The 24,155-nt window shown below is 46.6% G+C and overlaps 1 protein-coding gene across 4 annotated transcripts in view; it reads right to left on the bottom strand.

The window, feature by feature from the left end:
* PTPRG (protein tyrosine phosphatase receptor type G) overlaps positions 1 to 22,175 on the bottom strand; it is a 658,718-nt gene extending 636,543 nt beyond the window's left edge. For all 4 annotated transcript variants that reach the window (XM_015236580.3, XM_072941596.1, XM_015236598.3 and 1 more), the window contains exon 1: positions 21,374 to 22,175. In XM_015236580.3, the coding sequence (XP_015092066.2) occupies positions 21,374 to 21,458 (85 nt within the window). In that variant the 5' untranslated portion in view covers positions 21,459 to 22,175. The remainder of the gene's footprint in view (positions 1 to 21,373) is intronic.
* Positions 22,176 to 24,155: the final 1,980 nt, after the last annotated feature.

Raw genomic sequence — 24,155 nt, 5'->3', positions numbered from 1 at the left:
CAACGATTAAGAAGTGTAGAATAACACGCTTAGCACACTGGCGGTGCAAAAACAAATGGCAGGTCAGATTTGGGTGCAGGCTACAGTTTGCTGACCCCTGTGTTAGAGGCAATCCTGTGCATTAGAGAGACCAAGAAACCCCAAACTGTCGTGCAGCAAGCTCTTCCTCCCTGGAGAGCTGTGGCTGCTGTCTGCTGCAGGCATCTCCAGCACTGGGCTACTTGAAGGAAAACAACAGAACACCCATGCATTCATGTCTATGTATGTGTGAATGTATGCACATGTATGTGTGTGTATATACATGAGTAAATATGGGTATATAATTACATGTATATTTAAATTATACACACATATATATAATTACATATGAATATGTATGTAAATATTCACTTACCCTTCTTAATTTATATCTTGGAAATGTTTTCTGATGTGTATATATACAACATCAGCATAGTACATCTATGCTATGGAATGAATTCTGTTCCCCCAAAATTCATATGTTGAAGGCCTAACCCCCAACATGGTGATATTCTTAAGTGGGACTTTTGGTAAGTAATTAGGTCATGAAGGGGAGGTGGCCCCCAGGACGGGATGAGAGCCCTTATAAGAAGAGACAATCATATTTCCTCTCCATCTCTCCGGTGGGCAGAGGAGTGGAAGCGGGCAGGCATGCCTGGGCACAGACCTACCTGGGTGATACGTGGCCCTGCAAATGACAAGGAATAAACAGGGAGAGAAAAAGGTCACCCAGTCTGCCTCTTGGTGCCCTGCCATTTCCACAAATGCTAGTGAAGGAATCTGAGTAGATCCACACCCACCCCCTTCAGTCCCCCACCCCCACCCCCAACCTCCAGAAATGGGAAATCCAGACCCAAAGGATTGTCCACTGCCTCTCCCGACCCTGTGCTTCCAATCTGCTGAGTCTCACGACCCTCCCGGCCTCATCACTTGGCCAGTTCCTTCCAGGGAAACCAGCCTCTCTCAAGAGTAGCCACTTTAGTACTGTCGCCCCTGCAGACAAGACAACTTTAGAAACTGTTGGTTCAGAGTAACAGAAGGAACAGCAGAGCTTTCATTTCCTGTCAGTGACCTGTGGCAATCCCAGGCGACAGGATCTAAAACCATCCCCAGTTCCCCTGCACTGAGAAGGTGCTCACCGGTTGCCATACCTTCCCCACACACCAGAGTCCAATACCAAATCCCTTACATGCAAATGCCCTGCTAATTGGGCCTCCAGTGTCTCCATCATAAACAGACACTACAACTGGCAGTGTAATTAGCAAGCTTCTGCTGCCAAGACAACCACCTTATTCCCCCGCGCTGGGGAAGTTGTCCTTCCTGACCTTAAGTTTCAAATCCCAGATATTTTCGGATGGAAAGGTCTGCTCAATCAGAGGAATCTATCACCTAGTGAAAGCAATTAAAGTAGCAATTAATTCAAAATCCATACCAGCAAAGCAAGGCAAAAAAATAAAGAGGAGGAAAATTAAGCAAAAAGCAAGCCATATTAATAATTTCCTTTGTCTCAACTGTCCAGAAGATGCATGTCAGGATTCAAAAGCCCAGCCAGTGTCTGAATTTTCCCCTTGTTATGTGGTTACCAACATAAGGGTCCCACAGGCAGGCAGCTCCCGGCACACAGTAGGTCCCTAACAAATGATTCAAGTTTGGAAGGAAAAAAGATCTCCTTCTCCAGCATCTTTTGTCCTTGACCAAAGGAGAACTCGGATCTTCCTCTTAAGAATTAAACTTTATGCTGAATAAAAGATGTCTTAATCTTTCACAAAATTATTCTAATATATATATATATAAATTTTCAACATTCCAACAAACCACCCAAAGGCCATATAGACCAACATGGTAAGTCCTTAGTTATGTTCAGGTTACAGATGATTTTACTCTCCCTCTGTGTATCTTTACGGGTTCCTCTATTTTCAACAATGAACATTTATTGCACTTCAATAGAAAAAAAAATTATGGAAACCAGGAGATTAAAATAATATTCAAACTCAGAAAGCAGTTCTCAAACTCCAAGGGGCTCCAACTCACCTGCAGGTCTTGTGAAAAAGCAAATTCTGGTTCCATTAGTCTGGGGCGGGGGTGGGGTCCTGCATTTCTGACAAGCTCTCACATGACAACTGATGAACCCCATGGTGCTTTGATTGCCAAGGCTCTATAAAGCACAGAAGTAATTCAAGATGCCAACAATCCCAGTTTTTTAAAGAGATGATGGTGGTAACAAGGTCTTAAATCAAAGCAGGGCAACACCAGCAAAGTCTTAACGCTGAAATATTAATGCATTTTGGGCTCTAGCCAGAAAGAAGGGAAAAAAAAAAAACACAACAAAAACAAAACTGAACTATATTTGAAAGTACAGTGCCCTGCTGGAAGCGCGTGTCTTCATAGTTAAAAACAAGTGAAATTGCTTCTTATTGATTTTAATTTAGGTTGGAACACTTGCTGTCCAATAATGCCAGAAGAGGAAGCTGTGAGTGGGGACAAGATATGATAAGAGAGACAAGATATGACGGCCTCTGGAGGCCATCAGTTACTCTGCTGACCTTGGGTCTCAGCGGTACTTAAAACGTGATGGACAGGATGAGGTGCAGGCAGAATACACGCCCAGACGCACTGTTCGGCACTCTTCTCATCCTCCAGGGCCTCTTACCATTACGGACTCTCTTTATTATTATTTTTTTAATTCCGGCTCTAAATGTTGTTCAATTAAGTTTTACTCGTTTCCTTACAGATCCTTAGGATTCTCATTTACAAATAAAATCAAGAGAAGCAGTTAAGGCTAAGTGTTATCAGCATGTCTCCTCAAGAGAGCCTGTCCTGAGCGCCAAAATAAAAGTCCCTGAATGCCTGGAGATAAAAAGCTCACAAGGAATGAACTCGAAAAATCAAAGGGAGGAATGAAGCCATTATGAAAGGACTATTTTTGGCAGGCAGGGGAGACGGTCCCTGTCCTTCTCAATACACCTACTTACCTTCCCTTTTATGTACGTCCAGCTGGTACTGGTGCCCTCTGATTGAAAATGACCGAAATCAACCCTTGATTACCACAGGCAGAGAAAGAATGTACTGAAAGGATCTTGGACATCTCAAAGAATCCAATCAACAGCCAAACAATCCAACTTTTGAAAGGCAAGGATCAGAGCAGCTTGGGGTGTGTGGGGTGTGGGTGGGGGGATGTTCAGGCAGCAGGAATTGAGAGAGATGTTGGTATTCTCGTATCCCTGGCCTCTCGGGCCTCCAACTCCGGTGACAAAAGGTGTGACTGGCCTAGCCTGGGTTTTGTACCTCAAATGGCATAGACAGAGCCCGCTGAAGAGCAGAAGGTCCCATCAAGACGATGGAGGAGGGAAAAATACCCAAAGAGTACCAAAAAATTGGTAAAGGGATGCCCAGCAGGCAAAAACAAGAGCAGAATAGTAAGAACAGTAATGATGGCCGTGTGCTTGCTAAGGACCAGTGCTTTGTTTACATTTTTGTTTAATTTTTACATCGACTCTATGAGAGAGCAACTGTTCTCCCATTTCACAGATGATGAAGTGGGGGACTAAGGACACAAAGCTAGTCCATGACAAAGCAAGAAGACAGTCTCAGTTTACAAGACCACCATGAGAAAGTCATTCAGCCTTGTCCTGGGCTGCTTCATGGTCCTCACAGACAACAAAATCAAGCCCAGATGCCTCGGCCTGACATTCAAGGGCCAGTCCATGCATCTGACGTTGGCTGCCAGGCCTCTCAAGCCTCAGCAGTGCCCATGTGCAAGCTGACAGTCACTAATGGCTTTATGCCCTAAGGAAGCAGCTAAGATACAAGGCAGACATGGGTCCGAGTCCCACAGTGGCAGGACGCTGCCCTCTGGTCAGCCACCTTAACAGGCTCATTACTGCCTCTGCTCACCACCTCCCTGTGCACACAGACCAAGTATCAGCCAGGCTTTCAGAGGCTTACAGAGCACCTCCTCCCAGGAAGGTCTCACTACTCTGTTGCTTCTGAACACTACTCTATGGCATCGTGTATCAGCATTTTATTATATCTTCAGCCTTACACACCTAGGCAAACGGTTTTAGGGGCCTTCATTTTATTTCCCCAATTTGCACCCATTTTTAGAACACCTGTAACATCAAGCCAAGTGCTATACGTGTAAAGTGTCCACTAGTATTTGACTTGAACCCATTACTCTCCTTGCAATAACGTGCAAGGGGATAGACCCCTTTTGAAGTTAAAAAACCTAAAGTCCGCGTGGCCAGCTCAGGTCTTTACTTCTGCTTCTATGGACTGGAAAGAGTAAAGTCCAGAAGACAGTGGTTTCCCCCAGGAGTCAGCCTGGTCATCCTTCCCTTCCCAGCCCCACAACGTGAACACAGGGGTACATGGTTAATTTAAAACTGATTCCATTCTTCATAAAAAACAGGCTGAGGCTCCCTAAGTTCAGATCATGCTGCTTCCTCGCTGCGTTCTCTATCTTGGCCAGACGTTTCCATCTCTTGTTGTCTCTCTGTCCTTCTAGAGAAAGTCTCTCTCTCTCAAGTCATTCCAGGGCGATGAGAAAAAATGTGCTGAAATAAAAACTTACTACTTTGGCCAATCATATTGCTGTCCCTGTAACTTTTACCATTGATCTGCTATAACATATATGAATATATTATATATTCTGCCCCCAAAAAGGTAAGGATATAGCAACTAACAAGATAAAGAAGCAATTGTGGGTTCTCTCTTTCACTCTCTGCCTTTGTCATGCTCTCTCCCTCTCATATTCTGGTGGCCACATGCTCCCAAATCGGTAAGCACAAATCTAACGTCACAGAGGGCAAAAAGCCCCACAGCTGCGTGTAGCCTGCACTCACAAATGACTCAAACACAGAGTCAGGGAGCACAGGAAAAAAAAGGCTGCAAACCCTGTCTATTAAAACAAGGGACTCAGTCGTACAAAGAGCTGATTTGACCTTCCTTCTCACCCCTGAGCTTTCACACTTGCCGTCTGATTAGCTAGTGTCTGGAACTAATTAACAGGTGTGGCAAGAAAGAGAGAAGGAAAACAAACCTTGGCAACTTTCTCTCCGGGAATTGATGAGTCTAGATTTGCAACAGCTCCTCTAGCACAGAACTAACTGAGAGAACTCACTGAAGTGGGTTCATTATTCAGACCGTCCACCTATTCAGCCTTTCAAAGTACCCACCCCCAAGAAAGAAATGTTAAAAATTCATCCCCGACTACATGATGGTTTCCTCGGCTATCGAGGGTGCCCCGAATATGATGGACAGGAACACCTGAGTGGACCAAGCCCGAAATCTTGGGGAAGTCAGAGGCAAGGATGTGTGTCTGCTGGGCTCTGGGACCCAGAGACAGCAAAGAAGGAAACACAAATATTTTCCCTCCAAAGACATTACTTTTCTGTAACTACTCGGAAACCTCTAGAAACCTGTACAAGTCACACAGTACCCTGCAAACATGCCCTCTGCAGACGAAAGGTATAATTATATCCTGTTACCCAAGGTAACTTACCAAGAGCTCCTGCAGATTTCTGCAGCCAAAAGAAAATAATAATCTTTAAGTCCGTTTACCGCATTCGTGGCCACAGGAATAGAACACACTTACCCAGGGAGACCTTTTTTCCTTACTTCTATTAACACACATATCATTTATTGAGTTTAAGGTGCATTGGAGCGTTTCATCAACCTTACATCAGTATACACACAAAGACTTGACAGTGTACAGTGGCCTTCAGTCCTCACTCGCCTGGCTTTCCCCTTTTCAGAACTCAGCTATCAGTCTTAAAGGACCCAGAGTTCAATCCAGTAAGTGCAATTCACAAGATGTGCAGAGCTGGTCATCTCTGTATGACTACAAGTACCACATTCTTAGGAAAAAGATCATCAGCTTTGGAGTCAGAAGCCTGGTTCTACCACTTTCAAAGGTAACTAATGCTGGGTAAGTTTCTTAATAAAGCAAAACTTCTATGTGCTCACCTGGGAAACACAAGGATGAATTTCAGATAAGGCGTGTCCAGCCCTTAGCATGAGGCCTACCAAGCTCGTAGCAGGTGCTCAATAAATGGCCAGCCACACCGTAAACACGACAGAAGGAATGACTGTAGAATTTCCAGATGCCCTCTCTCTCCCAGACTGGCTGGGCACAGAGGTGTTCATCCTATAAATTAGGGCTTGCAGCAGAAAACACTACACAGGAGTGAAACGCCCAGACCCATGGAAATACAGGGAGGAGGGCAGCTGTCAGTAACGCGAACACAGGTGAACACTCCATCCCTAAAAAGGGATTTGTCTTGGCAACTCGGCAAGGGAATCACTACAGTTCTGTGTGGACAGAAAGGTCTAAAGGATGGTTTCCCTTTAAGAGTCACTCTGAAATCTGGTTCTGCTGCAGAGAAGGATGAAGTCCTTGGAGAGCTCCTTTTCTTCCCCATCCCAAGTGGGCACGCACATCTGCTCTCATCAACCCTCCCCCGGGTTTTCAGGGCAGCTCAAGGCTAGACCTGAGGACCCACTGACACTCCTCCAACACCTGAACTGGAAGACTTCAACATCCTTGTTTACCACTCATAAAAGAACTTGCAAATGAAACCCAGATTCTCATCACCTGCACCAAACAAAAGACATGTGTCCACCCTGCCAAACGTTCCCTGGGAGGGAAGCAGTCCCACCCAGAACCTGAAAACGATTAGACAGGGATGGGTTTTCCCAGCCGACTGGCTGCTTCCCACTCCAGCACGGTCCACCCTCTCCTAGATTCTGGGCCAGAAGACGTGCCCTGACACACAGGTCCCTTGCTCAATACCCCTGCAGGCGGACCTGAGCTTTCTGATAAAGTGTGTTCTGCCTGTCACATTCTCCCTATTTTCCATCTCCAAATTAAGCAGCCGGTTGGCAAGCACAGAATATTTACTCTACTCGGAAGAGCCTCTCATTGTAACATTCTGTTGGAGAAAGGATTCAAATACCCTCTAGAGGTCTCTATACGATACTGATGCAGAGACGACCACACGATCCATCTCAAACCCACAGCTGTGTTAAAGCTTGGGCCACTCACTGGTAATAACCTGGAGTCCAGTGCTTGGAGCTGGTATGAGACTGGCTAGAAACAGGAACTTGAGCTTCAATAAAACCAAACACCCAGGAGAGCAAATGCAAGGGCCTGGGAGGCTGAGTAAGAAGGGTGTTCTATGGCTTCCTCCCCCAGGCAGGAGGGAACCGGAGCTATGACCCATTAGCGCTCTTCTCCAGGAGCTTTGGCGGGCCACTGGCAATCTCCAAACACGGCTATGGTCCCCTCGGTTTTTCAAATGACTGAGCGTGAGCTGAAGCAGAATGCTCAAAGTGTTCTACAGAGTCCAGAGCTCCTCGGCAGCAAAGGCTGGCGTCTTAAGAGCATGCAGGTCTGTTTGCAACTGTCCATGAGTCCCCCTAGGCATCACCAACCGGAACCAGAAGGGGGAGAAATCGAAGCCAGGAACTCTGCCTGATGCCCACGCATGTGCTGGTAAAACAATAACGGCTATTATATTCAAGTTGTTCCTATCTGCCAGGCCTGTGCCCAGTGCCTTCCATGGCTAACCTCATTCACTCCTTCAACAACGTCATGGAGCAGGGACTGTTACCCGACTTCACAGATGGGCAAACAAAGCCCCAACCCTCTATCCTGACACCGCTCGGACTCCAGCACTTCCTAGTGATAGTGCCTACCAGAAGGCAAGCCTCTCCATCAATAGCAAGGGTCTCTCCTGGTCCCCTGTTTTCAACGGACAAGGATGGAATAAGATGTGATGTGATCACTGTCACAGAGGGGACCACATTGTTGAAATGCTCTTGTGAAAAGTGATGGAAGGCCTGAACAAGCGCTCTAGACCAGCATTACCCGATAAAAAATACCACGCAAGCCACGAACAGGAGCCATTCACATAATTTCAAATGTTACGGTAGTCATATAAAACAGTAAAAAGAAACATGCAATGTTAATTGTAATGATATAGTTCCTTTAACCCTATATATCTGTAATTGTATCATTTCAACAGACAACCAATGTAAAACTTTAACGAGATATTTTACACACTTTTTTTCACGTGTCTTTGAAATCCAGTGTGTGTTTTACACTTACCACACATCTCAATTTGGACAAGTCACATTTCGAGTACTCAATGCCATGTCCCACACGGGTCAGCACGGCTCCATAGACATTTCACAGTAAATTAGCTAAGACTCAACATTAGAAGGGACCCTTGAGGGGAGGCGGGGGCACACCCAGGAAACAAGTATGGGATCACTTTATGCCATCCAAGTATTTAGTATATTATCAACACCACAATTTATCTGTTGTCAGCTTCATGAAAGAATTCCTTTTGTCTTTTATCTCTACTCTCCAATTTCCTAACAAAAAAATAATACTCATCAGAGGATCACTCAAATCTTGAGAAACAAGCTACCCTAAAGGTAACAATGAATGTATTTGGAGTAAACACAAGATGCTTTACCAGGTACAAACAACAGGGGGGAAAGGATCCATTTAGTCAGTCAGAATTTTAAAAACTGCTGCCACCAAGCCCATCCTTAACACTTACTTAAATAGCTAAAAATTCAGAAAGGTGTCACTTTGGAATATAAACAGTCCTACAAGAGCCATAATCTGATGCAAAACCTCTGGGCTTTAAAGAAAAGAAAAATAAGCAACTAATTTTAGATCCCTAAACCTCCATTAGTAATGCTCACCCATTAGAATATGATGTAACCACCATCAAGAGATTGGATTTTCTTCCCCCTGAATAAATGAATGTGAGTCAAGTATGAGCCCAAATCAATTTCATGGATCGGGAAACCTTTGCACAAGGTACAAGGTACTTGCTATTGATACCTGCTCTTTCAGGTCAATTTCAAAATAGCTGTGTGGCTTAAAAATTGCCTGTATAGCGGCAAACCTGTTTGTAACAATATAAAAGCCCCTTAGCTATGCTTGTCCTTATGCTATTTGGCTAATGTGTCTCAGTACAGCACAGAGATGGCACAAAAGTCCTCTCTCCCTCTTCCAAAGGATTCTAAGACCCAGTTATGGCCTTAGCAGAAGAGAGCTCTGTGATCAACTAGCAATGTCTGCCATGGCTACAGGTAAAGCTGAAGGGCCTCATATGTCAATCTCCAATCTCTGTGTAGAAAAACTGCAAGATAACCCAGGGTTAAGAAGAAAACAAACACATATGCTACAGACTGTCACTGAATGTTTCTATCTGCATGCACCAGAGGATAGGATGGGCCCCATGTCAACAGAGAGATTTAGCAAAGCACGTACATGCTACCCACACAGATAATTTCAGCAATGAGAATACCAAAGGCAACGAAACCTGTTTCTTCATGCAGGGGACATTTAGGGCAAATTAAAACCTAATAGACTCTTTGACACACCTCTGTCAATAGCAAATGTTCCTGGGGAGCCAAGTGTACCTTAATTCATCCACCACCTACTCTGCTAGAACAGGATACCATCCAGAAAGTGAAGTTCAAATTCTGTTCCTGCCACTTCATTAACTGTCAGATCCCTGCTCTCCCACCTTTTCTTTGGGTCATCTGGCATTAACTGAGGGCATATTTATGCACACACTTCTTTCATAAATCTTAAACAACAACTATTAAAAACAGGTACCATTTATACCGTCCTGTTTGCCTAAAGATTTCCTAGTGCTCTGCACACATGATCTCTTTCCATCTTCACAAGGACTCAAGGAGATTGAAACTCTCATTATCCACATTCTACAGACAAGAAAACCAATCAAGTAAGTATAGGCCCCAGTTAGTACAGAACAGAACTAAGATTCACTATCTTGAGCCAGTAAACTTGACTGACAGATCTGGGCAATTCCAAAACCATGTATTCGCCACTGGCCTCTTTCATCTGAATCCACCCATCTCAAATCTCATTTTCTCAAAACCCTGTTAAAGGTCCCTCAGCATCTAAGAGTTATTTCTACAAACTGCTTTGTTTATCTGGTCAGAGTGCTTACAGTTTCCCAAGATTTTCCAGAAATCAATTTCCCCTCTGCCCAGCATCTCGAATGAAGGCAAAAACCTCAGGAACCAGCAGCTCCCTCATATCAGTTAATACACTGCAGTTAACTGAGAAGGTTTTCTTTTAAAAAACCACATCCTAAAAAAATGTCTGGAAAGACTTCTAATGCCAAAGTCACCCACCCTCTATCACATAAAATAATTTCAGCAGCTTCTGTGCAAATTGACCAATTGAGAAAATGAGGGGCTGATGCCTGAAACTGTCAAGTGATTTTCACACCCTCCACTCACGCCCTCTGCACACATGTAAGCAGAGAAAATGACTAGTTTTAGAAGAGAAAACAACGGGTTGGGAGAGGAATAAAAGAGGACAGGCATTGACTAGGAATGTGTTCTAGAGACTTAGCTCCTGCCTAAGCACATCTGGAATGATGTACAGCCAACACCCGTCTAGTGGAAGACATCAGATAAGACAGTCCATGGACACCCGTCAGGCAAAGCCAAGGTGGTCAGTTCGTGCAAGCCCTTCTCCAAGACCAGGCTGCTTAAAGCCAGGCAAAACATCAACATTCATCTTCATGCTCTACAACCAGCTCAAGCAAGCTCTGCTGCCCTCTATATACCTCGTGTCACTATTACTAGAACAACCAAAGCAGAAATGAGAATGCCTACTTCTCCCGGATCAACCCTAGAGCCAAGGGCCCTTCTGATGCAAATAAACATCCGAGTCACAGAATTTAGTCTAAGTAATTTCACAAAAGAAAAAAAAAGTTTCTGACCATGAATGCCTAACCCCACTGCCCCATAAGACAGTTGACCCCTAATTAGAATATATCATTTTCAGCAATAGATACCCTAGTGGCAAGTAACAGAAAGTACAAACTTAGTTTCTCCCTTTTTAAAAATGGACTTCAAACACCACGACCATATATATAATAATATATACACACATACTCTGAATTCTCTTAAGAAAGATAATGACCTTGGACATCATGACTCAAGAGCATGCAACATGATATTTCTGTAAAACACATACAATGATATCAAGACACTGTACTTTTAGACAGCATTAGCTGCTCACAGATGACTACCACCATCTAGAGACTGAGAATTCACAGGTGGAAGAAAGAAGGACGTCTTGTCCTCAAAGGGCAGAGTCTAATTAGGCTCTGAATCACACGTGAACAATTCATGTGGATGTACCACACATTATAACTACTTAACACCATGCACTGGAATTAGGGTGAATGAATCACCTTCTCAAATCCTCCATCTGCCCATACCAAAAGCTGGACATTCTACTCCACTCAAAGTTCACGTTTTCACATGCTGATGTTGGAAAAATTAAGATATGTGATATTCCCACCATATATGAGAAATCCATATGTGGGTGTCAAATGGAAAAAATTACTGGGTCAGGGATATCATGTGAGAAAAATAAGCTCTTTGGCAAGAGACCCCCGGATGTGACATCTCCGACAACAATCTACTCAGATTTTACTATACTGGTCACTGGCCTAAGCCCTCTCTTACCCACCCATCAACCCCTTCTTGGGTCGTTTAGTAACAGTCACCAGGAGCACGAGTTCTTAAATAAGAAATGTTTAAAAACACAACTTTTTAAAATTGAACAAGCCAACAATTTAGATCATAATAGAACTTGCCACCTTACTATGGAATATCTGAGTGGTAGGCCAAGTGCAGAGGCAAAAAAAAAAAAAAAAAGACACAGGCAGGACCGCTGCGGAGCTGCAGACTGAGAAGACGGACGCCAGCTCACCAGCCAAGGATGCACGTGCTCGCACATACACATTTGCACATACCCAATCCAGGCAATACAAAACCGCAAACAAGTTGCAGCAAAGGAGGGAAAAAAAACGGTCCCTAAGGGTAGAAATCGAGAAATCATCTATGCGGTGGTAAACACCTCCAGAGACCAGCTGAGTATTGTAAATAACCACTGGGGGCCAGGTAAGCGCTCCATCTCTGGGGGCCGCCACTATTTAATTCCAGCTTACTGTTGCCGACGCCAAGCAAGACACACGACCTGGGTTGGTACACCTTCCGATTTTCCCGGAGTAACCTAGACTTTTAGGAGAAGCCCCCATGAGGGCAGGAGTCTCCATCTGCTTTGGTCCCCACTGTCTCCCCAGTGCCTGGAACGCTGCAGGTATGAAAGGTATACTTGATGATGGCATGAATGAGAAATGCCTCAGTGTTTAATTTTTTTTTTTTAATACTGAATGGCCAAACAGAGCACATCTGCTGGCCAGATGCCCCCTGCAGAGCTCCAGATAGCCCAGATGACTGTCCCTTCTTCAGTTCTCCGTTCCAGAACTACCCTGGAGGTTTCTTTCCAGACAAAGAATCCTGCCACCACCACCCCAATCCTAAATCACATTCAGTAGTTTTAAAAACCACAAATAACTTCATTGGCATAAGCAAATCTCTATTTCTTTTCTTTTCTCTTTTTAACCTAGACTCCAGGAGAAGTAAGGTTTCATGCTTAGAAACAAAAATTGCTTATAGGCATTCCATTAACCAAGATCCACTCACTACCTTGTTTGCTAACTCCCTGGGGATACTCTGCAGCAAGGTTTGCCAGATAATCAAAGGATTATTAGTGCCTTAGGAAGCAAAGCTAACAAGAAGGACCCCTCGCAAATCACATAACGTGGACTGGGCATCTGATCTGTATACTACAGAAAGGCCACAACCTCCCAAACCACCCTGCCTGGAATCAACAATCTCTAGAACTCCCAAGGAATCTTAGAAGCCATTTAGTTAAGGGTGAGGAAAACAATCCCAAAGAAACCGAGGGTCTTGCCCAAATCCCACAGCTGGTTTGGCTGGCTCCCATGGCTAGTTTTAAACTCCAGAGGAAAACTCCAGAACCCAACCATCTCTTGCCAAATACAACTCCCTCAGACATTTTCCTGAAGTCATAATTCAGAGCCTGCAGCCCACACTTAAATGATATATGGGATAATAATAATTCCCCGTTATTATAACATAACCATGTTCAACACCCCAAACAAAAGTTCTCAAATTATAAACTAAATCAATTTAGATCCTTTTGAAGAGGAGTCAGAAAAACTCACCACCAACAAACTCACTCTATCCACAGTTGTTATCAGCTTATCCAGAAGCTAAAGTAATTTGCAGAAAGGTCATCTCTTCAATGTAACCAAATAAAACCCTATACTAATTGCATTACTTCCTTATTTAATTGTAGCAAATACAGGAAGACACCTTTATTTCACCCAGTGTTTACGGTACTTGCTTATAGGAAAAGTAGTAGCATGAAATACAAAATGCTGGGTCTGTCTTTTAATTGGCCTTCCTGTGCAATTAGGAAAAACATCTTCTCAATGAACAGCAACCATTCTGATTCAAAATAATCCTGTGAGATGATTAGAGAGACACTTACAGCCACTCCTACTTACTACAGAGGTGACCTTGAACAAGTGACAACTTCCTTTCAGCTTTAGTTTCCTCATCCTAAAATGGGAATATTCAAGATTTCTTCTTCCAGGGCAGATTAAAGGCATATTAAAAGCTCTGGCACAACAGCTAGATCATGGCAAATGCTTGGCGAATGTAGCCTGTTACAACCATCGCTCCCATTTTAGAGATTAAAAAACTGAGGCCCATTTACTCAACATAAGACTGCTGCAAAAGAGCGAGGATTTCATCCTGGACCTCTGAGGTCTTGATGCGGTCCTGAGTAAGAGGTATGTATATCTGGGACTGTCAGACCACCACCACCACCCAACCCCACTCCCACAGGAGGTTGAGTAACTGGCCCAGTGACATAGCCAAGACCACAGCTACCCAGTAACACTCCCAAGGCCACGGCCGGCTCTCAGCCTTCACATTCACTGAATCGAAACACTTCAGGAAAACTGACCTTTTGTTAATGAATAGAACTCATTTTTTATAAATAACCATTGCTTTGTAAATAAATCCTCTTCACAATTTGTGACTAACTGGACTCTTGAAAAGTCACTGACATTTCCTCACTAATCTGGACTCTGCTTTTGTATTTGGTGAAGTGCTAATGGCTGTGTCTCCTATCCAAATTATTCCAAACTGTTGAGTTCATCTGATATAAGTGCACTGTGGAATTTATGTGGCTGCAACGGTATCAGAATTTAAATACCTCCTGGATTCGTCTAATAACTGGTATGCATTCCTCAAAAGTATACACACTGCAGTATCAATCGACAACTTGCTTCCCTCTCCTTGTTAGGAAAATAGTATCACAAACCCAAAAATAAAATTAGTTGTCCTATTTCTTACATGGAAGTGTTACATATTCCATGAACTATGCTTTCATTGCTTCTTTTTTAGTTGCTAGATTTCAGCAGCCAACTGTGTCACTTTGCTACAGCCCCAAAATAGCTAAGTCGAGTAGTTTAAAATTGTATTTTGTTGTTTGGTCAGAAAACCATCATGCTGATTTCAGTTTGCAAAAAATTGATTAGCGGGCAGGAGCTTTGCACGCACAGTGTGAGATTCTCTCTTGTACACTCTTCAGGTCTGAATCCATGAAGCTACAGAGACAGGGGCATAAGTGTGTTTAAGTGTCACACCAGTACAAAATTAAAGCAACACCCAAAGACTGCTGTTAGCTTCCCATTTGCGGCACACAGTTAAAACCCAGCAATGACAGTCACAGGCAGACCCATTCTCCTTGGTTACCACACAGTGCAGCAGTCCTTAGAAGGGGATGGGCGTTCCCGGATGCAGGGCCAAGCAACTCTTTCTACAAAGGGTAACACCACACAGGGATCTTGGAGATTCACATGCTACATTTTAAGCCCGTGGAAAACAACTTTCCCATTTTAAGCAGAGAAAGTGGAGCCCTTCTCTGCTTTGTGAGCAAGGAGGGATCTCAGACTTCACCGAGGCTTTCTCATTTCTTTAAACCACAAAATGTAACCATTTTACTAATTACCCATGGGCCATCCTCATGCCAGCCTCGCCCTCAACAGCAAATCCAGGCACAAAAACCATGCAAGGTTTATGTAAACTTTTTGAAAATGTTTTTGTTTTTACATACAGTTGTCTTTTTCAGTTCAGTTTTCCTGTTTCTATATACTCCTACCCAAATCTCTTTAATACACAAAAAATAAAAATGATTAAGAACTGATTACTGAGGACTGACAATTTACCATGCACAGTGCTAAGTCCTTTAGTGTGTATTCTCATTTAAGCCTCATGAAGAACTTAGGACTCAGGGTCCCATCACTATGCCATTATGCAGAGAGGGGAGTTGGGGGGAGGCACAGAGAGGTTAAGTAACTTGTCCAAAGCAGCACAGCTAGTAATGGCTGAGGCAGACTGGCTGTAGAGACTATATTCAGATACACTTTGGTATATTTTAAACAACTTTCCATACCTACCTGGTTTAGGAAGGAAATTAAAAGTATTAAAAAGTTCTAGGCTCCTAAAAGGTTTCTCCTTTCTATATGCAGATACACCAAACAGTGATTTTCCTTTCACGTGAGAGTTGCCTCCCACCCCTCCAGCCCAAGGACAGCAGTACCACCACCCAATTCAGTTAGGGGGGCTTGGAAAAGAGAAACCAGGCACATCTGAACCTGGCTAGCTGTCATTCCCCCACCTAGCCCAAAAAGCACTTTTTACAATTTTTTTTTAAATAGTCATATCAAGTACTGTAGTCAGACAACTTAAAGCCAGCATAGGCCTGGCAATCACATAGATTGTATTTTTTTTTTTCTGTCAGAACCTCTTGCTACAAATGATACCAGGTGAAAGGACCCCGGCGATGATAGGTGTCCCTGTGGGAGGGGACAACAGCATGTGGAGCCCTCTAGCTACCTGGAGAGATCTTGCACAGCCGGCACCAATGAACCTCAGCCCTCTTCAAAACAGGAGCAAACCATTTATCTGTTCTACATTTCAATCACCATAGACTTTTCTGAAAATGAAATTCACCTCTATTACTGCCAGACTTACTTTTTTTTAAAGGGACATTAACAGTTCCTTGGTCTTGGAAATTTGAGAGAAAAAGGAATTGCAGGAAAAAGTACGGAGACGTAAACAGGGGTTTTAAAACACATTATTTTTGGAGTGATTTTTCTGGTCATGACTCCATGTAAGCAAACAAAAAATACAAAAACAAAACAAAACAAACAAACAAACAAACAAAAAACAAAGCCAAGTCAGTAACAGGTATCTTTTTTTACAGATGTGCATTTGATCTTTGAAGTACACAGAACACTGCCATAGTTCTGGGTTTGGGTCTTTTACAAACAAGATGGCCACTCCCATTTCTCAGACAGGCAAACAGAGGCATCTGATCTCTTAATCACTTGAGAATATTTACTGAGGGCCTAATGTGTACTCAGGCCTCCTCATTCTGGTTCAAATTCAGCGACAGCTGCCAAATTCCACAAGCAGTTCTCACTGCCTGTTGGGGGCAGGCTCTTCTCAGAAGAACATTCTCACTTTTCTGAGCCCCTCCTTGGTGGCTACCAGCTTTGCCTAGATCAGGCTCGAACGGGGAAATACAAGTGGAGGCCAAGCACATTTCCGTGGCTTCCTTTATTTTATCTGATACACAGGCCTTTTATTCTCTACACAGACAGCCCAAAATGCAGTTTCAGTGATTACCACCCCATCACCAGATAACGGTCAACTTATAATCAAACCGCACCAAGCGTTTTTTGGGGTGGGGGTGGGGGTCGGAATCAAGCACTTTTAAGATCACTTCAGATGCTCTGAATTTCTCCCATAAACTCTGACTTATGAAATGTGACCACATGAAAGATATGCCCCAGGATTAAAGTGTTCATCAAAATCTTTGTCCATCTGGCCACTCCTGCTTAGAAATGACAATGTATTGTCCTGCATGCTCTAAGAAAATGCTGAGAGTATACTCAGATTAAAAACAAAAGCAAAAGCTTTTCACCATAAAAGGAGGATGGTGAAGCAACAAAGCACTAACAACACTTAACTGCCTTCTCCACGGAGGTACGGCTACTATGTCCAGACTGTCCTTTGGTCATGAAGTTTCCAGGAAAATGAGGCAAGGGGTAAGGAAGGAGGAGGGGTCCCGAATAACAATTGCTCTGAGGCATTTTAAATGATCTTTCATGAAAGGCAAGAAAGTTCATTCCAATTAGTGCACTGACATGTAACTGATTATAATATATTAACTTGGGAGGTTTTCAGAATAGAAAGACGAACCTGAAAGGGGTTTTGTATCATTTTGCTGTTGTACAGCATACCCTGTACTGTCTCACGTAAATAATATTATCTTTTATTTCGTGAAAACAGGTCCATAATTAAGGGGAGGTGCCCAGAGCTTCACTATTGGTTAGTTCTTTTTCTCATTTCAGCCAGCCTTTCCGATAATCATTCTGCCTCCGGCAATAGCAACTTCCCTTATATCCAAAAGGTTCTGTTTATGTCTATTTGTTCTAATATTCTAACTTCTAACTGCCATATGAACACTATTTAGAAGGAAACATCAAAGATTTCATTCCGTGACTGCGTTTAGAGGGACCAAGTTTCAAGACTGGACAAAGATTCTCCGTTTTCAAACAAGACACTTTGGGGAAGGGGCGGGGGTTGCATGATTTCTCACCCCATCCTAAAAGAGTATGACTGCTAACTTACAAAGATTACTTCTGCATTTTTCTAAAAAGGCCATAAAGGATGTCCACCAGGACTAAAGCATGTACATGCAAATACACCAAGAGACCTCTTCGAGGGAAATTCACCAGACATCAATCATGGCTCTTGCAATTCTAGCACATCCAGGCTACACAGCAGAGCTTTTCCATCTGAAATGTTTCCAACGTCAGCGTCCTAGATGTAATGTAACTACAGTACAAAACATATCAGAATCAAAGAGAAGGGTTTCATTCTGAGGGCGGAAAGAGAAAAAAAAAAAACCAATAAAAAAATTTTTTTCTAAGTTTCTACTGAATAGTTTAAGAATGTAAAAATACAGTGGGGGACGTATAGCTCAAGTGGTAGAGAGTGTGCTTAGCATGCATGAGATCTCAGGTTCAATCCCCAGTACCTCCTCTAAAAATAATAAATAAATAAATAAATAAATAAATAAATAAACAAATAAACAAATAAATAAATGCATACATACATACACACATACTAATTACTTCCCAAAACCTAAAAAATTAAATAAAATTCTGAAAAAAAAAGTAAAATACAAAAACACACTATGTGTGTTAACCCATTCAGGTAACAAAATTTTTATCTTGGTGGAGGCCCTAAAATTCTCAATGACTAAGAGAGAATACCAAATGCTTAAATGAACTATACGTATGATTTGCTTTAAAATAATGAACTGTTAGGGAGGAGGTGGGAGTATGGAAGATGGAAAACTGAGTTGTAATTGTTGTAGCTGGGTAAGGGGTCCATAGGGGTTCATTATATTTTTCCATTTTCATAAATTTTTCTTAATATTTTTTAAAAGATGTAGGGAAAGAACGTACTATGCACTATATGTTTGATGCTCTGGAAAGTGGAAACATCACTTGAGACACTAACCAAGACGCGGGTCCCACACGTGCCATGCTGTTGTTGAGAGAATAAAAGCCACTGGTTCCCATCTTCTGGGGAAGGACCCATGCAAGAGTTTGGTCCAAATGACAGCTATCCTGTATCCTGGACAGGAGCTGAGAACAAATGTATCAGAAAAGTTGGTGCGATTCTGAGAGACAACAAACAAAATAACTAACAAGACATTTTGGTCAAGATGTCACAGAAGGACTCTAATCCAACACCAGAAGCATTTCTTATCCCTCGTGTCAACCGGATAAATGCTTCCCAGGTTAGGTCAGGCAAGGTGGGGAGGGGGTCCCAAAGCAAATTCGAGGTCCCCAACGGTTTAGAGCCGCCAAGGAGCAGCAGAGCGGAGCTGAGGCCGCCTCCTCGCTCCCAGGCGCATCTGCAAGTTGTCGAGCCTCCCACCCCAGCCCTGCCACAACCGCGGCCCCATCGCACAGAGGTGGCCGAGCGGCACGGGTGGAGATGGCAGGAGCCCGACAAGTGGCTCGGGGGCGCCCCCTGAGGTCCAGTGGCGTCTCCGCACCTTCGAAAAACGGAAAGCCGGCATCTACGGCTCTGACATTTTAACTTTGCCTGGTTGCAAAGGCTGCAGCTGCACTCTCTCTGGCGGCACTTTTCCAAGCCACAACCCTTCTTCCCGCGCGTCGCACCATTGCCCCTTTCCTTTCCGACACCTTCTGGCTCCTGGACCAGGGAATGGACTATTTACCTCGCAGCGTGGGACGCACAGAAAATGTGGAAGACGGTAACTGTCCCAGTCCCAAGCAGGCGGCATCACTGGTGGTCCCATTTTGGATTTCAGGATTCCTCAGACATCAGGAAAAAGAAAATCCCGGCCGGCCTACTGACTGCACACCCGAGCATAAGGAGAAGGCCAGAAGTGGAATTAAATTCCTTGTATTGCAAGGCTGCTCTCCTGCTGCCCCACACTGCCCCCATGAAAGCGTGACCCTTACAAAGCTCGACCCCAGTGTGCACCTGAGCCCGCTCAGCCGGCAAATCTACAGCAAAAATGATAGTCTAGAAGGGGCAGATGATTAACACAAATAGTGAACAGTGGTGTTGGGGGGGTTATTTTAAGGGACAATGCCCAGCCCCTGGTGGAGGGAGGACCACGGTGGGCAAACCCCAGGCCTCAGGGTTTGTATGGACGCACGTCCTAGCTCGGCGTCCAAGCTGGGGTTCTGGGCTGTGGTAGGAGTTCTGTGAGGTTCCGGGGGCAGGAGAATTCGTAAAAGGAAAAGGGGGATGCTGAAGAAGAGACGGTGCTTTGCCTCTCTGCCCCTCGAGGCCACTCCAGTGCCTGCAGAGGGGACACTCGCTGCCAGTCCCCGAGGGCAGAAGGAACGCCCGCACCCTGCTCCAGGGCGCACGACGGAGCTGGGGGACCCGCTGCACCAAGACCGGGCGCTCGGGCCGCCTGGGGACAGGCGGCTGTGGCCAGGGAGAGCAGAAACATCTGGCGGCACGTTCTGTTTTCTGGATAATCCCCACCTCCGGGAATCCAGGAGCCGGTGGATGAGACGGCAGAAAAACGGCGCGGGGTGGAGGGGTTCCCTGTCCTTAGGAGAGCGAAGGATGACAAACGAATCGCCCCCTTCTTCCCACTCCTTCTCCGATTAGGGCAGAGGACGTGGCCTCCATCTTCGGGGAGGGGGCTAGACAGATTCTAGGGAGCTTGGGACTGTAGCCTAGGGGGAGGGGGGCCTGCAAGAGTGAAGAGGGAGTCAGCTGGCCTCTGCCCTCCCCGAGTTGAAAGAGAAGGGGGGGGGTCGGCCGGTGGAGGGCTGGAAGAGGAGGGTCGCCGAGCCGCACACCGCTACGTGCGGTGATTTGTTATCTTCATCAATAGCCAATACTGTTTCTGTCTTAACCTGATCAGAACGGTGCGGGTCTGGGTCTGCCAGCCGCGAACAGCCTGCAAAAGGGCAAAGATAAAGGTAGGCAGGGCGCGCGAGACAGGAAAAAATCCGCCCAGGCGCGAATTGCAACCCAGCCGCCGACCCGCCCCCCTCCCCCGCGCCCGGACCCGAGCAGACCAGCACAGCAGAGTTGCGGGATAAAGGGGACACGGGCCCGGACTCGGGGAGCCACGGGTCTTCCTAGACGCCTGCTTCCTACCCTCCCACTGCGCCCAGGTCCCCTCACCCAGAAAGGCTCCCTCGCGCCGGCACCGAAGCACAGCCCGCGCCCCAGCCCGGAGCCGGGGTCACCCCCGTCTCCCGAGACCAGAATGCCAGCTGCTCCTAATATCCCCAATCCTCCACGTCCAGCCTCCAGCTTTCGTTCCCCGAACACTAGCCTCTCCATAGAGTCAGGGAGCAGCAAATCAAGTACCCTCTTCTGAGCTCCTTCAATCCCTTCATGAGCAAGGGACGCACCCTGGGCCCCCCAAGCCCACAGAGGCATCCTCCCCATGGCCCCAGTCTCCCCAACAGTCCTGGACCTCTAGCTCTCCCGGACGGCGACCTATCAGTAGAACGAGTCCTCTTTTCTCCCAACTCCAGCTCCCCCAGGACCCCCAAAACCAGAGCAAGAGGCAGACCCTTGCGGCCCCTGTCCCCCTGGCTGGTTAGCCCCTGCTTCCACCCTCCCCAAACACCAGCCTTCCTAAACGCCGCCAGAGCCAGCGGAGCGGATCCCTCTCTCCTCCCCAGGCGCCTGACCCCCCTGCACCCTCTCCCGGATCCCCGGGACAGGCACCCGAGCTCTGTGCCCCGGCGGCAACTCCGCATCCCCCGCGCGCGCCGGCTAGGGCCGCGTCCCCTCGGCCGCCGGCACTCACCGGGGAAGCATACGACATAATGGAGCACGGAACTGGTGATTTTCAGGAACAAAATCCACCAACACGGTTCCAGTAACCTCCGCATGTCCGAAAACGCACATCGAAAAGAGGAAGGCAGGGGGGGTAAACTTGTTGAATAAGTTCTTGCCTCCGTAAGAGCCTCCGCTAAGCCCGGGTTCTTCTCCTGCTCGCCCGCTCTACGGGCCCCCCGCGCTCGGCGGCCCGAGTCCCCCTGGAATCCGGGAAGCCGCCGAGCGCCCCCCGGAAAATCTCAAAAAGTGACCGGGAACGTGCAGCCACGCTGGGGACGATCCTCGGCGAAGAACTGCTTTCTGTTCAAAAAGGAGAGAGCTGAGCGGGCAGGGCGAGGAGTCGGCCGGCGGCAGCAATGCCCTGGGCCCGGGGCAGGCAGGGACCGTAGGCAGCGGCGGCGAGCAGCCGAGGATCCCCAACTTGAGTCGGCAGCGCAGCGCAGCCTGAGAGCCGGCGGGCGGCGGCGGGGCTGAGCGCGACGCGGCGTCTCTGGCTTCAGGCAGGCAGCTCCTTCCAGGGCCCCGGGAAGGAAGGAGGCATGTTTGCGAGCGGGGAAGGGGAGGGCAGAGGCGAGGGAAGCGAAGAGCCCCCCAAAATAGAAACGGCCGGAGGAAACCGAGGAAAACACAAAGGATCTCAGAGGGGCGCTAGGACGAGGGCGCCTTCAGTCCATGCTCCTGAAAGTTGTGGCTCCGGCGCGAGCTGGGGAGGATCGGGGAGCGCGGAGCTGGAAACTAGCCATGCCTCCATACAGGAAGTAACATGTGAGCATGGATCCTGGCAGAGACTTTAAAGCCGGCGAGCGTGCGAGCACGGGGCGCGCGGTGGCGGTGGCGGCGGCGCGCGAGCAGGGGCGCGCGGCGGCGGGGGTGGTGGTGGCGCGCAGCCGGGCTGCCGGCGGCGGGCACGCGCCTCCCGCGCTCTTAAAGCAGCCGCGCTCGGTTCCCGCCTCGTAGGGGTCCCACAGCCCAGTTCTCTCCCGCTGCAGCCCTGGGTGTGCTGCGGACTCGGCCGGGGCAGTTTAGGGACTGGAGATCGGGGAGGAGGGTGATTGACGTCGGGGACCGACGACTCTTTGCCAGATTACTGTTCTGCGAGCTCTTAAAGACCCCGAGATATAAGCAGGCTTGGCGAGGATTCCCCCCCAGTCCTCGTTGCTCGCGCACCCAAGACTTGGGGGGCCCCTGGCTCGGGTCTGAGGAGGTACGGGCGGTCTGCTGCCTTTACCGGGCGACGGGGTTTCCTGTTGGGTTTCATCGCTCTGGCAGTGTCGCGGCGGGGCGCGCCCTGCTCGCACCCTGCTCACTCCCTGCTCGCGCCCCCAGGCCGGCACATTCCCAGCCTGGAAACAAAGCCGAGCGGCCTTTGCACTCGAGCTGCGCGTTGGGGTTTAATTTCTTTCTTTCCTCCTTTTTTTCCCCCCCGTCTTCCATTGGCCGAGTTCTTGGCTGGGGAGAGGTGGGGGAGGAGAGGAGTATCGATTGATCCAAGGCTTGCAAAATCCAGCCATTCTGATTTCCACACGCCCTTTACCCACGCCACGACGGATCGCTGGCGGAGTTTTTCCCAACTCTCAGATCGAAGGAAGGAAGGTTCCTGCACTCCAGCCCGGTGGTAGGGAGGGCGCTGGAAGTGTGCCCCTTACTCCTGGGTGTGTGAAAGCTGCGCCGCGGAGCAGGACCGGTTTCCTGGCAGCTACCCGGGAAGCAGCAACCTCTTTAGCAATCGCAGAGAGGCGTCCAGGGTAAATGGGAGGACTGAGCTTATCTGTAATGAGTTTTGTCCCTTGGCTCTTGGTGAGGAAGATCTTTATCGCTTAGACTTCTAAGCGCCCTATTTTCCCTCTTACGCAGGTGCTAAACGTGGGGGAGGCGGGCTTTTGATTAAACGTGTAATTGAGCCAAGGTAATTAGCCATTTGTAATTTTTGCCTAATTTTTCTGCCCCTGTTTAAAAGCCATCTCGACTTGCTTTTAACGTGCCCCCGCTGTTTCATCCCACCATGCAGGGTCCCCACCCACCCAAACATCCCAACCGGATGCTAGATTTTCAAATAATACACAGATGTTCGAGATCCTCCCGCAAGATGTGATTAGGGAAGCAATTTCACACCCACACTTCCAAAAGAAAAACCTTTGAAAAGTTACATTTGGGAATACGAACTAATAAAAGCCAGGAAGTTCCTGGGGAGGGCCCAAGCTCTATCTTTAGCAGAACGGGGGTGAACACCCTCCCCCAGGGTGGGGAATGAGTCTAGTTTGTTTGCTTTGGAATTTGGTCCTTCCTGGTTTTGTTGGAATCCTGACTCGGCCATAAATGCTCCAGAGGGTCAGTTTTCTTGGGACTGTTGTATTAAAGCTTTGTCCATTGGTCAATAGGAGCTTTGAGAGAAGTTCATATGACCTCTGGATGTCTGGCTACCTCATTAAAAACTGAATGATAAAGTGGGGAAATCCATGGAATTTGAATCAGAACAGAACACCTGGATAACATCCCTAGGTGAGTTTATTCCTTTGCAAACATAACGTAATAAAAACTGCCATTTGTGGAATGCTTACTATCTACCAGGCATTGCACTGAATTCTTTCTATAAACTGTTCATTCCACAAATGTATTGAGCATTTACTGGGGGTGGGGGGTGAGGTATTACTGGGAACACAGCCATGAACAAAAAGGACAGGCCTGTGACCTGTGTGGAGCTTACCTTTCAAAGTACAGGATACACTCTTCCGGAGTCCTTACAACAGTTC

Source organism: Vicugna pacos, chromosome 17 (genome assembly GCF_048564905.1).
Source record: "Vicugna pacos chromosome 17, VicPac4, whole genome shotgun sequence".
Classification (NCBI taxonomy): Eukaryota; Metazoa; Chordata; class Mammalia; order Artiodactyla; family Camelidae; genus Vicugna; species Vicugna pacos.
Note: the sequence above shows the minus strand (reverse complement) of the source record. Positions and strands in the feature narration are given on the sequence as shown.